Source organism: Salmo salar, chromosome 13 (assembly GCF_965601325.2).
Source record: "Salmo salar chromosome 13, fSalSal1, whole genome shotgun sequence".
Lineage (NCBI taxonomy): Eukaryota > Metazoa > Chordata > Actinopteri > Salmoniformes > Salmonidae > Salmo > Salmo salar.
Genome location: NC_138303.1, coordinates 87,788,379 through 87,804,280, shown reverse-complemented (window position 1 = coordinate 87,804,280; position 15,902 = coordinate 87,788,379). Strand labels below are relative to the sequence as shown.

The following is a 15,902-nucleotide window of genomic DNA, read 5'->3' as shown; positions in this document are numbered from 1 at the left end:
CCGGAGAGACCTGAAAATAACTGTGCAGCTCCCCATCCAACCTGACAGAGCTTGAGAGGATCTGCAGAGAAGAATGAGAGAAATTCCCCAAATACAGGTGTGCCAAGCTTGTAGCGTCATAACCAAGAAGACTCAATGCTGTAATCGCTGCCAAAGGTGCTTCAACAAAGTACTGAGTAAAGGCTCTGAATGCTTTTTATTTTTTTATTTATAAATTGACAAAAATTCTAAAAACCGGTTTTTGCTTTGTAGTTATGCGGTATTGTGTGTAGATTGATGAGGGTAGAAAAACAATTTAATCTATTTTAGAATAAGGCTGTAACATAACAAAATGTGGAAAAAGTCTTCAAATTAGTGGATTTGACTATTTCAGCCATACCCGTTGCTGACAGGTGTATAAAATCGAGCACACAGCCATGCAATCTCCATAGACAAAACATTGGTAGTAGAATGTCCTTACTGAAGAGCTCTGTGCCGTTCAACGTGGCACCGTCATAGGATACCACCTTTCCAACAATCAGTTTGTAAAATGTTTTCCCTGCTAGAGCTGCCCCGGTCAACTGTAAGTGCTCTTATTGTGAAGTGGAACGCATAGGAGCAACAATGGCTCAGCCGCGAAGTGGTAGGCCCCACAAGCTCACAGAATGGGGCTGCCGAGTGCTGAAGCCCGTAGCGTGTAAAAGTCGTCTGTCCTCGGTTGCAACACTCACTACTGAGTTCCAAACTGCCTCTGGAAGCAACGTCAGCACAAGAACTGTTCGTCGGGAGCTTCATGAAATGGGTTCCGATGGCCGAGCAGCTGCACACAAGCCTAAGATCACCATGCGCAATGCCAAGTATCGGCTGGAGTGGTGAAAAGCTCATCGCCATTGGACTATGGAGCAGTGGAAACGCGTTGTCTGGAGGGATGAATCACGCTTCACCATCTGGCAGTCCGACGGATCTGGGTTTGGCGGATGCCAGGAGAACGCTACCTGCCCGAATGCATGGTGGTCTGGGGCTGTTTTTCATGGTTCGGGCTAGGCCCCTTAGTTCCAGTGAAGGGAAATCTTAACGCTACAGCATACAATGACATTCTAGACGATTTTGTGCTTCCAACTTTGTGGCACAGTTTGGGGAAGGCCCTTTCCTGTTTCAGCATCACAGTGCGCAAGGCGAGGTCCATACAGAAATGGTTTGTCGAGATCGGCGTGGAAGAACTTGACTGGCTTGCACAGAGCCCTGACCTCAACCCCATTGAACACATTTGGGATGAATTGGAACGCTGACTGTGAGCCAGGCCTAATCGCCCAACATTGCTGCGGGGAAGAAAGTCCCCGCAGCAATGTTCCAACATCTAGTGGAAAGCCTTCCCAGAAGAGTGGAGGCTGTTATAGCAGCAAAGGGGGGACCAACTCCATATTAATGCCCATGATTTTGGAATGAGATGTTCGACGAGCAGGTGTCTATATAGTGTACCTTTGTCAAATAACTCTCATAATTCAAGATGTGAACCTCTATTTCCAAATGTCACTTTTTCCAAGAATATCCGTGCTGTATATGCATGACCACTTGCGTGGCCAGCATTGCTCTGGCTACTAAGCAAAAACTAGTAACACAATACACATAATTAAATTAAAATATCCTATTTATGTATACAATTGTTCATGCACTGGTGCTTTTGTTTAGGAACACGGCAAATTATTTCACCTGTGCACCTGGCTGGACTTAACTTTTTAGTTTCTACTTTGTCTAAAGAAGCTGTAACTGGACTTTATTAATTATTATAACTCTGTTACTAATCGAATCTACAAATAAAGTTGATTAAATGGATTACACTCTGTTTTTATTGTAAGGGAAATTAAAATAGGCTACAGGCCTACGTTTTTTCTAGGACTTTATAGAATTATACAAAACATATCCTTGACCCTCTAAACAAATAACTATTGTTGTTATTTTGAAAATGTATATATTTCCATTCATATTTATTCATGCAATTAATCCTTTATAATAGTTTATGAACTATTTATCAAGCCTTCATGCTTATAGTATGTTTGTTGCAGGTTGCTATGCATCTGATGGAACTGCTAAAGGTGACACCCGGCAACGTTCTCTAGCGGGTACTTATAGGCTAAAAGGCCAGGCGGCTCTAGTATTAAATCTCCAGAATGACACATATTATATTCAACCTCCCAGCGGACAAGGGAGGTGCTGTTATTGTACACAACTACACTGTCTATATGACTGAAGTACTCAGGCAACTGATTGATAAGACGTTCTATAAGAGACTCATTACAAACCACACAAAACAGCTTTTGGCTGTAATCAACCAGACTGCCACCAAGGGCATGCACAATTGTCATGTTGGTATGAATGATTCGGGAGACAGACGCAGGAATGCGTAATAGTTTTTTTTATTGTACCCAAATTACGGCGTGCCGTGTAAAGGCACAGGGACGAATACCAAACAAACACGTGACAAAACACAGGGTTGAACCCCAAAAAAAAGAGCGAGGAGTACCTTGAATAATAACACACGCGCACAATGATTAACACACGGGACTAGACCCGTAATCATCTGCACAATCCACAACGGCAGCAGGTAGCCTGGTGGTTAGAGTATTGGGCCAGTAACCGAAAGGTTGCTAGATCGAATCCCTGAGCTGACAAGGTGAAAATCTGTCGTTCTTCCCCAGAACAAAGCAGTTAACCCACTGTTCCTAGGCTGTCATTGTAAATAATAATTTGTTTGTAACAATAATCGACATGACAATGGTAAACCAAGGACACAATTATTAATCACTGGGAATAGGGGCCAGGTGTGCGTAAAAACAGCTCCACGCAGATAATCTGCGGTACCTAAAATACTGTTTAATAATCTAAATCCCCAAAGGGACAGGATGAATCTCCTTTGCGATATCAGACCAGGTTTGGCAGAAGGCATGAAGATCTCTGCTCGGCTTCAAATGCCCTGATTGATAAATATGCCCCTATGTATTGTGACACTTTTGTTTACCAAAGACAGAATTATACATTAGTTAAACTTCTTCCCGCTAATAAAAAACGACTCCACACAACATTATTGTCCAAATAATCTGTGCACACCTCAGAATTTTTGGGGTCCAGAAAGTGGCTTTTGACTATTGCTTGAAGTATTTGAAATAGTCTAATCAGACCGCATCAACTTGCATAGAATAGTAAGGTAGGAATAGTTTATTATTATTACTGCTACTACTGCATGAGTCTATAAAACTGCATGCCACAGCAAGTTGATCCTTGCAATGGGAGGATATATTTTGGAACCAGTCCGCCAAATCCATCCAATATGCACGGTTCTCCCTTATCATCAAATTAATAGGTTGTTGTCATGGGTGCTATGAAAATCGGATAGCTTCCTTATGTTTCAGTAAACCATTAGCCAACACTTCAACGATTAAACGAAGTGTCATCATGAAAGTTTACTATGTCTTAATTTTATTTGTCACATGCGCCAAACACAACAGGTGTAGACCTTACCGTGAAATGCTTACTTACAAGCAATGCAGTTCAAGAAATATAGTTAATAAAATATTTACTAAATAAACAAAAGTTTAAAAAATGTAATCAATTAAAAAGTAACACAAGAAATGTACAGTTGAAGTCGGAAGTTTACATACACTTAGGTTGTAGTCATTAAAACTCGTTTTTCAACCACTCCACAAATTTCTTGTTCACAAACTATAGTTTTGGCAAGTCGGTTAGGACATCTACTTTGTGCATGACACAAGTAATTTTTCCAACAATTGTTTACAGACAGATTATTTCACTTATAATTCAGAGTGTCACAATTCCAGTGGGTCAGAAGTTTACATTCACTAAGTTGACTGTGCCTTTAAACAGCTTGGAAAATTCCAGAAAATTATGTCATGGCTTTAGAAGCTTCTGATAGGCTAATTGGCATCATTTGAGTCAATTGGTGGTGTACCTGTGGATGTATTTCAAGGCCTACCTTCAAACTCACTGCCTCTTTGCTTGACATCTTGGGAAAATCAAAAGAAATCAGCCAAGACCTCAAAAATAAATTGTTGACCTCCACAAGTCTGGTTCATCCTTGCGAGCAATTTCCAAATGCCTAAAGGTACCATGTTCATCTGTACAAACAATAGTACGTAAGTATAAACAAAATGGGACCAAGCAGCCGTCATACCGCTCAGGAAGGAACTGCGTTCTGTCTCCTTGAGATGAACGTACTTTAGTGCGAAAAGTGCAAATCAATCCCAGAACAACAGCAAAGGACCTTGTGAAGATGCTGGAGGAAACAGGTACAAAAGTATCTATTTCCACAGTAAAACAAGTCCTATATCGACATAACCTAAAGGCCGCTCAGCAAGGAAGAAGCCAATTCTCCAAAACCGCCATAAAAAAGCCAGACTACTGTTTGCAACTGCACATGGGGACAAAGATTGTACTTTTTGGAGAAATGTCCTCTGGTCTGATGAAACAAAAATAGAACTGTTTGGCCATAATGACCATTGTCAACTTAGTGTATGTAAGTTGTTCGGTCCTCCTTTTCCTGTAGTCCACGATCAGCTCCTTTGTCTTGCTCACATTGAGACAGAGGTTGTTGTCCTGGCACCACACTGCCAGGTCTCTGACCTTCTCCCCATAGGCTGTCTCATCGTTGTCGGTGATCAGGCCTACCACTGTTGTCAGCAAACTTAATGATGTTGTTGGAGTCATGCTTGGCCACGACTTCAACAGGGAGTACAAGAGGGAGTACAGGAGGACACTAAGCACACACCCCGGAGGTGCCCCAGTGATGAGGATCAGCGTGGCAGATGTGTTGTTGCCTACCCTTTCCACCTGGGGGCGTCCCGTCAGGAAGTCCAGGATCCAGTTGCAGAGGGAGGTGTTTAGTCCCTGGGTCCTTAGCTTAGTGATGAGCTTTGTAGGCACTATGGTGTTGAACGCTGAGCTGTAGTTAATGAACAGCATTCTCACATAGGTGTTCCTTTTTTCCAGGTGGAAAAGGGCAGTGTGGAATGCAATTGAGATTATGTCATCTGTGGATCTGTTGGGGCGGTGTGTGAATTGGAGGGGGTCTAGGGTTTTAATTGATGGCCTATCACAAAACTATTTTTGTAGGAGATTCTAGTAGGCTAATAAAAGCATGTTGATCTCAGCATAAACCAGCCTATTATCTCTGAAGTTCCTTCATTTATTGGTGATGGATAGTTTATCTGTACGTTTAGGATACTTTTAAAGAGGTCATAAAGGCTACTTCTCTGCCAGAGCTCGTGAGATATCTAGTCCTACCGGTAAGTGTGGTCTAAGCAATTCCCTCACGATATCAAGTTACCTCCCTACACATAGGCGGCTCATCCATTAGGCTAAAGGAAGCTTTCCCTAAAGTAAATTGAATTAAATTGACAAAAAATATATAGCCTAATTAGCCTACTCCTGCCTATACAGAAATAAAATCTATCAAAATAGGCTACTAATGCATGATTTGGCCTCAGAGGATAATTAGCTTATTTTCAAATAATTGTATTAAATTGCATTGCCTACAGTCGGAAGGAAGGGCAGCGCAACCAATTTGTGCAGCTTACACGGCAAATAACAAATAGATTATTGTTGAGTTGCGACTGTCAGTGAAAAGTAGAGAGGCCCAGCCAGGCATAACGCAATATTTAAAAATACAATCACGGGAAGACATAGTTTGGAAAGCAAATGGCTATTGCTGTAAAGAGAATACAATGAAAATACTCTAATCTGGCTTTTAGTTATCAAAATTCTCAACTTAATTGTGTGAACAACAGTATAGCCTATCTTTTTGGCACCAGAGAAGAGCATTGGCCATATCCCTGGTAAGTGCGCACATTCAAATTTTATCATTGGCTCAGTGCCAAATTTTTGGACGTCATATTCAATTTGTGTCTCCCCTTCTCGTAGGCCTATTATATGGACAATGTCGTTTTCATCAATCTGTTTGTCAGTGTCATTAGAGTAGGCTCCCTTGCAACTTGTCATATTAAACAAGATTCTGCTAATGTCTCCAGTCATATAAAGTGTAGTAGAATTGCAGAACATTTGTTTATAAAAAGGCCACATCCCATGCAAAGAATGAAGAAGCGTGTCTGATATAGGCTAGCATATAGCTTAGGCCTACTCTACGCTATACGCCATGCATTGAACAATCTTTTTTGTGAACAGTGTTATATTATTAGCCTAAATGAGTATCCAATCTACTCATCACATTACGAATAGTAGGCTATCTTACATAAGTCTACAAATGTGATGATTTTTTTAGAAAGGTGAATTTTTATGGTGAAAATTAGCTTCTCCAAACTCGAAACTCACCCACCGCCTATGTCCCTACATTGATTCTATTGATGGAAAATCGTTGTTTTTTGCCGTTTTAATTTGCAGTTTAATGTAAAATATATGTAAAAATTGTCCAAACCAAAACGGCCACAACCGAAACTATAATGAAACCATAGAGATATACAGAGATCTCCTCTTTGTATCTGTGTCATTATGGAGTCTGTGACAACATGGGCAGCATCATTGAGGCCATCTCCATTACAAAGTCACATACGCCATGCTCTACCAACTGAGCTACAGAGGATCACCATGTGGGTAGTCGACAAATGCACGCTTCAAGAAAAAGTGTAGAGTATTGAGATGCTTAGTCAGCAGGGGGCTCCAACCCTTCAAGAGCCCAAACATTGACATCTATTTGGCCAAAACTTGGATGTCTATAATGTGTTATACTGTACTGTAATTCACTGTTCTCTACTGTATTGTATTGTGCTGTACTCTATTGTACTGTACCCTACTCTACTGTACTGTACCATACTCTACTGCACTCTAACGTACTGTGCTCTCCTGCACTCTAATGTACTGTGCTCTAATGTACTCTGTGCTCTACTATACCATACTCGAGTTTACTCTACTTGAGTATCTTACAATTGAAGAAAGGGCCCACGGACTCTTGATCTAGTGGTCTTGGTCTTGGCAATGTCTATACTAAAACAAGTTACATCCATTTAGAGTCCTCAACTTATTTATATGATTGACACTTCATACCGAAACACCTCTTATTTTTCCTAAATAAACATCGGTAAAGGAATAATTTAAACATCTAAGAATATAATTAATTAGATGCATAACTAATTCAATCGATAAACAAGTTTCAGATTCATACAATCAACATTAAACATTTTACAGAGAACAGTAGAGATTATATTTCTCTAGGTTTTGAAAATCAGGTAAAAAAAATCATGTTTTTACTATTTTGTTAATTTTGTATGAAAATGCAATTTCAAAAAAGTATCTGTAATAGAAGGTTAATCAAAATGATCACTACTGGTTCTCCCTTTATTGCAACTTTTTTACTATGTTTCGGTAGGGACAAATTTAGTGGAGTGGTAAGGAATTCAGGTAAATATTTCAAATATGCTGAAAGGTAGAGTCATCTCCCAGTGTCTGGTGGAAAGTAGACTGAACCAGGTTTTCCTCTGCTTTTTTGCCTGTGCTTAGCTCCAATCCGTTTATTTTTTATCCTGAAAAACTCCCCAGCCCTTAACGATTACAAGCACACTCATAACATGATGCAACCACCACTATGCTTGAAAATATGGAGAGTGGTATTTGAAAATATGGAGAGTGGTATTTTTTATCCTGAAAAACTCCCCAGCCCTTAACGATTACAAGCACACTCATAACATGATGCAACCACCACTATGCTTGAAAATATGGAGAGTGGTACTCAGTAAGGTGTTGTATTGGATTTGCCCCAAACATAACACTTTGCATTCAGGAAAAAACGTTAATTGCTTTGCCACATTTTTTTTGCAGTATTACTTTAGTGCCTTGTTGCAAACAGGATGCATGTTTTGCAATATTTGTATTCTGTACAGGCTTCCTTCTTTTCACTCTGTCAATTTGGTTAGTATTGTGGAGTACTATAACTACAATGTTGTTGATCCATCCTTAGTTTTCTCCTATCACAGCCATTAAACTCTGTAACTGTTTTATAGTCACCATTGGCCTAATGGTGAAGTCCCTGAGCAGTTTGCATCCTCTTTGGCAACTGAGTTAAGAAGGACGCCTGTACCTTTGTAGTGACTGGGTGTATTGATACACCATCCATAGTGTAATTAATAACTTCACCATGCTCAAAGGGATATTCAATGTCTGCTTTTTTTATTTGTACCCATTGGTGACCTTCTTTGCGAAGCATTGGAAAACCTCCCTGGAGTTTGTGGATGAATCTGTGTTTGAAATGTACTGCTCGACTGAGGGACCTTCCAGATAATTTGTGGGGTACAGAGATGAGGTACTCATAAAAAAAATAATGTTAAAATGTACTATTGCACACAAAGTGAGTCCGTACCACTTATTATGTGACTTGTTAAGCAAATTTTTACTCCTGAACTTATTTAGGCTTGCCATAACAAAGGAATACTCGGGTACTTACTGACTCAAGACATTTCAGCTTTTCTTTTTTTATGAATTTGTTAAAAATAATAATAATAATAGGTTATTCCACTTTGACATTATGGGGTATTGTGTGTAGGCCAGAGACAAAAATCTCAATTGAATCTATTTTAAATTCAGGCTATAACATAACAAAATGTGTAAAAAGTCAGGGGTGTGAATACTTTCTGAAGGCACTGTATGTTGGAAGACGTGCTGAATGTTTGGGGAAAAATAAGATACAAATTAGCTTTTTTTTCAACCCCCAATTTGCACCACTTCTGTAGGATGGCCCATATACACTCACTGGACAGTTTATTAGGTAGAGCCATCTAGTACCGGGTCGGACCCCCTTTGCCTCCAGAACCACTTGAAGTATTGGAGACATTTTACAAGGTGTTGGAAACATTCCACAGGAATGTTGTTCCATGCTGATGCGATGGCATCACGCAGTTGCTGTAGATTGGACAGTGGTACATTAATGCTGCGAACAGCCCGTTCCATCTCATCCCAAAGATACTCTATTGGGCATTGCCGCTGGGTGGGGGTGCTGTGGGGAATAATAAAGGCCAAGTGCACTATTTTTATTGTATTTTTTCAGTTCCCTCAGCACCCCTACTTCCCACAGCTATGCTATTGGGTTGAGGTCTTGGGACTTAAGTAAACTGAACTCGCTGTAATGTTCAAGTCGATGTTTTTCCACTCCTCAATTGTCTAGCATTGGAGCTGCTTCTTCTTGTTTTTAGCTGATAGGAGTGGAACCCGGTGTTGTTGTCTGCTGCAATAGCCCATCCGTGACAAGGATCGACGAGTTGTGTGTTCCGAGATGCTGTTCTGCACACCACTGTTGTACTGCGCCATTATTTGTCTGTTTGTAGCCCACCTGTTATCTTGCACGATTCTTGCTATTCTCCTTTGACCTCTCTCATCAACAAGCTGTTTTCGCTGACTGAATGTTTTTGTTTGTCGCACCGTTCTCGGTAAACCCTAGATTCTGTCGGGCATGAAAAGCCCATGAGGGCGGCTGTTTCTGAGATACTGGATCCGGCGCACCTGGCACCGACGATCATACCACACAACTTATTTTGCCCATTCTAACGTTCAATCGAACAGTAACTGAATGCTTCAATGCCTGTCTGCCTGCTTTATATAGCAACCCACAGCCATGTGACTCACTGTCTGTAGGAGCGATATGTTTTTGTGAACGGGGTGGTGTACCTAATAAACTGGCTGGTGAGTGTATGTAACTGTACATTCACAAACTTTTGTCCATGATTATCGATCAGTGGGTGGGTGGATGGATGGATGGATGGATGGATGGCTAAGTACTTTGATTATTTCTCATAGACTTAAGAAATTGACATAATAGTTGTATTTACTTCCGAGGGTCATCCCAGCTTCAAAACACCTCCTCAGTCGACATGATGGGCAGTTCTTCCTTCTCAGCTTATCGATGGTGCAGTCATTTCTGCTGGCACACAGGTATTTCTGTTTCCCTAACAAAGATGCAAACAAAGATAAGAATTAGAATACGAAATTCTACTTTGAATGATTAAGAAAGGTACGTCATGGTTGTAAGTTGTAACATGGTTGTTAGTTACATCATGAATCATCACAGCCGGAACAGTTATATGTTTTGCTCTCTTGCTTATCATGTCCAGTGTGATGATCATAAAAAGCAGGAGCTTAGACTATAAAATCTCCTCAGTGTACACACTTTTGTTGAAGAGTACATTGACATGCTCTAAAAGTAGCATATTGAATTAATCAAATCTATCATTTTACATGGCATGGTTTGATGGCAGTTTTGCGGCTTCCACGCACAGTTCAATTAAGAAAGGAAAATACTGAACAAAACAAATGAATACCTAGGAGCTGGAAGGCAGCATTTGAGCTGGTGTTTTCTGTTATTTTCATGGCAGAGCATGGTCAATTAAAGAGAAACTATATTGCATCCAAAAATATTTTGCATCCAAAACTGCCATTGTACTGAAATAGTAATGGATTAGATGTAATTGTCAGTAAAAGCCTGATTAACTTGCCTTGGTAGCTCAGAATGTTTGTGTTTAAATCTGATTTCCCAGAGGGATAGGCTAGGATGAATGTAACTTTAGGCAATTCTGTAAAGAATTACATAGATTTCTGTTGACATATTCCAAATCAACCATACTATGGACCATGGGAATTTTCCTTTGAAATACATTTATCAATTTTCCTTATGACATAATTTACATCTGTACTGAACAAAAGTATAAACGCAACATGTAAAAGTGTTGGTCTCAAGTTTCATGAGCAGAAAGAAAAGATCCCAGAAATGTTCCACACTCACAAAAAGCTTATTCCTCTCAAATTTGTTGCACAAATTTGTTTACATTCCTGTTACTGAGCATTTCTCCTTTGCCAAGTAAATCTATCCACCTGACAGATGTGGCATATCAATAAGCTGATTAAACAGCATGATCATTACAGAGGTGGACCTTGTCCTAGGGACAATAAAAGGCCAATCTAAAATGTGCAGTTTTGTCACTCAACCCAATGCCACAGACATCTCAAGTTTTGAGGGAGCATACAATTGGCATACTGACTGCAGGAATGTCCACCAGAGCTGTTGTCAGAGAATTGAATGTTCATTTCTCTACCATAAGCCACCTCTAACATCGTTTTTAGAGAATTTGGCAGTACGTCCAACCGCAGACCACATGGAACCACACCAGCCCAGAACTGCAACATCCAGCTTCTTCACCTGCCAGATCGTCTGAGACCAGCCACCTGGACAGCTGATGAAACAGGAGTATTTCTGGCTGTAATAAAGCCCTTGTGGGGAAAAACAGATTCTAATTGGTTGGGCCTGGCCCACCTGTGGGTGGGCCTATGACCACCCAGGCCCACTCATGGCTGCACCCCTGCCCAGTAATGTGAAATCCATAGATTAGGGCCAAATTATTTATTTCAATTGATTGATTTCCTTATGTGAACCGTAACTCAGTAAAATTGCTGAAATTGTTTCATATTGCATTTACAGTATTCAGACACCTGGACTTTTTCCACATTTTGTTATGTTACAGCCTTATTCTAAAATTGATTCAATCTTTTTTTCCCTCATCAATCTACACACAATACCCCCAATGACGAAGCAAAAACAGGTTTTTAGACATTATTTGTATTAAAAAAAAGAATTAACTGAAATATTAAATTTACATAAGTATTCAGACCCTTTACTCAGTACTTTGTTGAAACACCTTTGGCAGCGATTACAGCCTCGTGTTTTCTTGGATATGACGCTGCAAGCTTGGCACACCTGTATTTGGAAAGTTTCTCCAATTCTTCTCTGCAGATCCTCTCAAGCTCGGTCAGGTTGGATGGGGAGCGTCGCTGCACAGCTATTTTCAGGTCTCTCCAATCAGGTTCAAGTCTGGGCTCTGGCTGGGCCACTCAAGGACATTCAGAGACTTGTCCCGAAGCCACTCCTGCATTGTATTGGCTGTGTGCTTAAGGTCTTTGTCCTGTTGGAAGGTGAACCTTCACCCCAGTCTGAGGTCCTGAGTGCTCTGGAGCAGGTTTTCATCAAGGATCTCTCTGCACTTTGCTCTGATCATCTTCCCTCGATCCTGACTAGTCTCAAAGTCCCTGCCGCTGATGAACATCCCCACAGCATGATGCTGCCACCACCATGCTTCACTGTAGGGATGGTGCCAGGTTTCCTCCAGACGTGACGCTTGGCATTCAGGCCAACGAGTTCAATCTTGGTTTCATCAGACCAGAGAATCTTGTTTCTCATGGTCTGAGAGTCCTTTAGGTGCCTTTTGATAAACTCCAAGCGGGCTGTCATGTGCCTTTTACTGAGGAGTGGCTTAAGTCTGGCCACCCTACCATAAAGACCTTATTGGTGGAGTGCTGCTGAGATGGTTGTCCTTCTGAAAGTCTCCCATCTCCACAGAGGAACTCTGGAGCTCTTTCAGAGTGACCATTGGGTTCTTGGTCACCTACCAAGGCCCTTCTCCCCCGATTGCTCAGTTTGGCCGGGCGGCCAGCTCTAGGAAGAGTCTTGGTGGTTCCAAACTTCTTCCTTTTAAGAATGACAAAGGCCACTGTGTTCTTGGGGACCTTCAATGTCACAGAAATGTTTTGATACCCTTCTCCAGATCTGTGCCTTGACAAAAATCCTGTCTCTGAGCTCTACGGACAATTTTTTCGACCTCGTGGCTTGGTTTTTGCTCTGACATGCACTGTCAAATGTGGGACCTTGTATAGACAGGTGTGTGCCTTTCCAAGTCATGTCCAATCAATTACATTTACCACAGGTGGACTCCAATCAAGTTGTAGAAAAATCTCAAGGATGATCAATGGAAACAGGATGCACCTGAGCTCAATTTCGAGTCTCATATCAAAGAGTCTAAATACTTATGTAATTAAGTTTTATATATAAATATATTATACATTTGCAAAAAATTCAAAACCTGTTTTTGGTTTGTCATTATGGGGTATTGTGTGTTGATTAATGATTTTTTTCTTTTTTTTTAAATCAACTTTAGAATAAGGCTGTAACGTAACAAAATGTGAAAAAAGTCAAGGGATCTGAATACTTTCTGAATGCACTGTATGTTTTTGTTCAGTGTAATACATAAAGACATTATTTCCAAAAAGCATGAGAGGTGGCTCTGACATATGGATCCCATTTCCACCATTAATGCTCTGCTCTGTCTTCTGTATGGAGAGGTGCAACGGCATATTACTTAATCAAGTCTTACCTTCTGCAGCTCTCTTGAAGAACACTTTGCAGCTGCCACAGGTGAGTGCTCCATAGTGGCAGCCGGATGCCTCTTCTGCACAGATCAGACAGGTCCTCTGGGGCGGGAAGAAGAACTCCATGGGGTACATGTGGTCGCTGCCACCCTCAAACCTTTAGGAATATAGTAAAAGCTTTTAGAAAACAACAAAAACATATACACAAACAGTACAGAATTAGTCAACAGCATCATTCAATAAGTATATGCGTTCCTATTATCTTCTGCCTCTCTCTATTGCCACTACATACACTCTGATAAGCCGTTTCCTGCCATTTTAACAAAAGTAATATAATACATGCTATGTAGCAAACACTTTTATCCAAAGTGACTTACAGTCAGTCAGTCATGCGTGCATACATTTTACATATGGGTGGACCCGGGAATCAACCCACAACCCTGGCAGTGCAAGCGCAATGTTCTACCATCTGAGCCATACAGGACCATGAAGTGACCATGAACCTAATGCTTGAGGCCTGTATTTTTTTCTATAGGGGTTAAACCATTGAGAAAGGACTAGTGGACTTGTCTAAAATATTCAAATTCATCAAAACTATCATAGTATAACTGCAGAGCTTCATTGTCCACATGATAATTGACAAACAGAGCAATTGCTCTGATGAAATTAACATTATGCAAGGCATGTCACATAAGCAAGTTGATCTTCTGCTAAAAATAAACATGGTTAGCTATAAGCCACTGACTTAGTAGAGGCAAAATGACCAACACCTCACATAGAAGCTGACACCCAATCTGGACCATAGTCCATGACCAAAATGAAACGTGATTGCCTCTGGCTGGCATTCTATAGGACTCCTCACATTGAAGGCTCAGGTGCAATACTACTACCATCAAGTGCATCACCTATTTGTGTGGTTCTATAGAAATAGTGAAAAGGGTAAATCCATTTGAATTGAATCACCCCTTTTGACTTGAACGAAACCTTCCATACATATTTGCCCATTGTAGAGGTGTAGTATTTCCATACATATTTGCCCATTGTAGAGGTGTAGTAAAGAACAAGAAGGCCCGCACACTCTTTAAGCTCCCAATTCACTGCTTTATTGACTACGTTTCGATCTGAAACCGATCTTCTTCAGGTTTTTTTGTTTGACCTGGCGAAGATTAGTTTCAAATCGAAACATAGGCAATAAGTGGTGAATTGGGAACTTAAAGAGTGTGCAGGCCTTCTTCTTATTTACTAGTATTCTTTATTAGCCCAGCACCTATGTTTTTTAAGGATGTGCATATGACCACAAACTTTTCCATTGTAGAAGTGCCCAGAAAGTGACTTTTTGGACCTGAATGCCAAAACATTCAAGAGATAATCTGGACCCTCTCTTTCTAAAATTATCTGCCAAAATTGTTGCAACCCCTATTACTAGCCTGTTCAACCTCTCTTTCGTATTGTCTGAGATTCCCAAAGATTGGAAAGCTGCCGCAGTCATCCCCCTCTTCAAAGGGGGTGACACTCTAGACCCAAACTGCTACAGACCTATATCTATCCTACCCTGTCTTTCTAAGGTCTTCGAAAGCCAAGTTAACAAACAAATTACCGACCATTTCGAATCCCACCGTACCTTCTCCGCTATGCAATCTGGTTTCAGAGCTGGTCATGGGTGCACCTCAGCCAAGCTCAAGGTCCTAAACGACATCATAACCGCCATCGATAAGAGACATTACTGTGCAGCCGTATTCATCGACCTGGCCAAAGCTTTCAACTCTGTCAATCACCACATTCTTATTGGCAGACTCGACAGCCTTGGTTTCTCAAATGATTGCCTCACCTGGTTTACCAACTACTTCTCTGATAGAGTTCAGTGTGTCAAACCGGAAGACCTGTTGTCCGGACCTCTGGCAGTCTCTATGGGTGTGCCACAGGGTTCAATTCTCGAGCCGACTCTCCTCTCTGTATACATCAATGATGTTGCTCTTGCTGCTGGTGATTCTCTGATCCACCTCTACGCAGACGACACCATTCTGTATAGTTATGGCCCCTCTTTGGACACTGTGTTAACTAATCTCCAGACGAGCTTCAATGCCATACAACTCTCCTTCCGTGGCCTCCAACTGCTCTTAAATGCAAGAAAACTAAATGCATGCTATTGAATCGATCACTGCCCACACCTGCTCGCCCGTCCAACATCACTACTCTGGACGGCTCTGACTTAGAATACGTGGACAACTACAAATACCTGGGTATCTGGTTAGACTGTAAACTCTCCTTCCAGACTCACATTAAGCATCTCCAATCCCAAATTTAATCTAGAATCGGCTTCCTATATCGCAACAAAGCATCCTTCACTCATGCTGCCAAACATACCCTCATAAAACTGACCATCCTACCGATCCTCGACTTCGGTAATGTCATCTATAAAATAGCCTCCAACACTCTACTCGAAAAACTGGATGGAGTCTATCACAGTGCCATCCGTTTTGTCACCAAAGCCCCATACACTACCCACCATTGCGACCTGTACGCTCTCGTTGGTTGGTCGCTTCATACTCGTCGCCAAACCCACTGGCTACAGGTTATCTACAAGTCTCTGCTAGGTAAAGCCCCGCCTTATCTCAGCTCACTGGTCACGATAGTAGCACCCACTCGTAGCACGCGCTCCAGCAGGTATATCTCACTGGTCACCCCCAAAGCCAATTCCTTCTTTGGTCGTCTTTCCTTCC

The 15,902-nt window shown here is 41.2% G+C and overlaps 1 protein-coding gene across 1 annotated transcript in view; it reads right to left on the bottom strand.

The window, feature by feature from the left end:
- The window catches only part of LOC106567785 (androgen receptor), a 62,941-nt gene that overhangs the window by 36,431 nt on the left and 10,608 nt on the right, over positions 1-15,902 (bottom strand). The window contains exons 2-3 of the mRNA XM_014137515.3: positions 13,188-13,339; positions 9,819-9,935 (exon numbers count right to left, since the gene is read on the bottom strand). Of these exons, the coding sequence (XP_013992990.3) occupies positions 9,819-9,935; positions 13,188-13,339 (269 nt within the window). The remainder of the gene's footprint in view (positions 1-9,818; positions 9,936-13,187; positions 13,340-15,902) is intronic.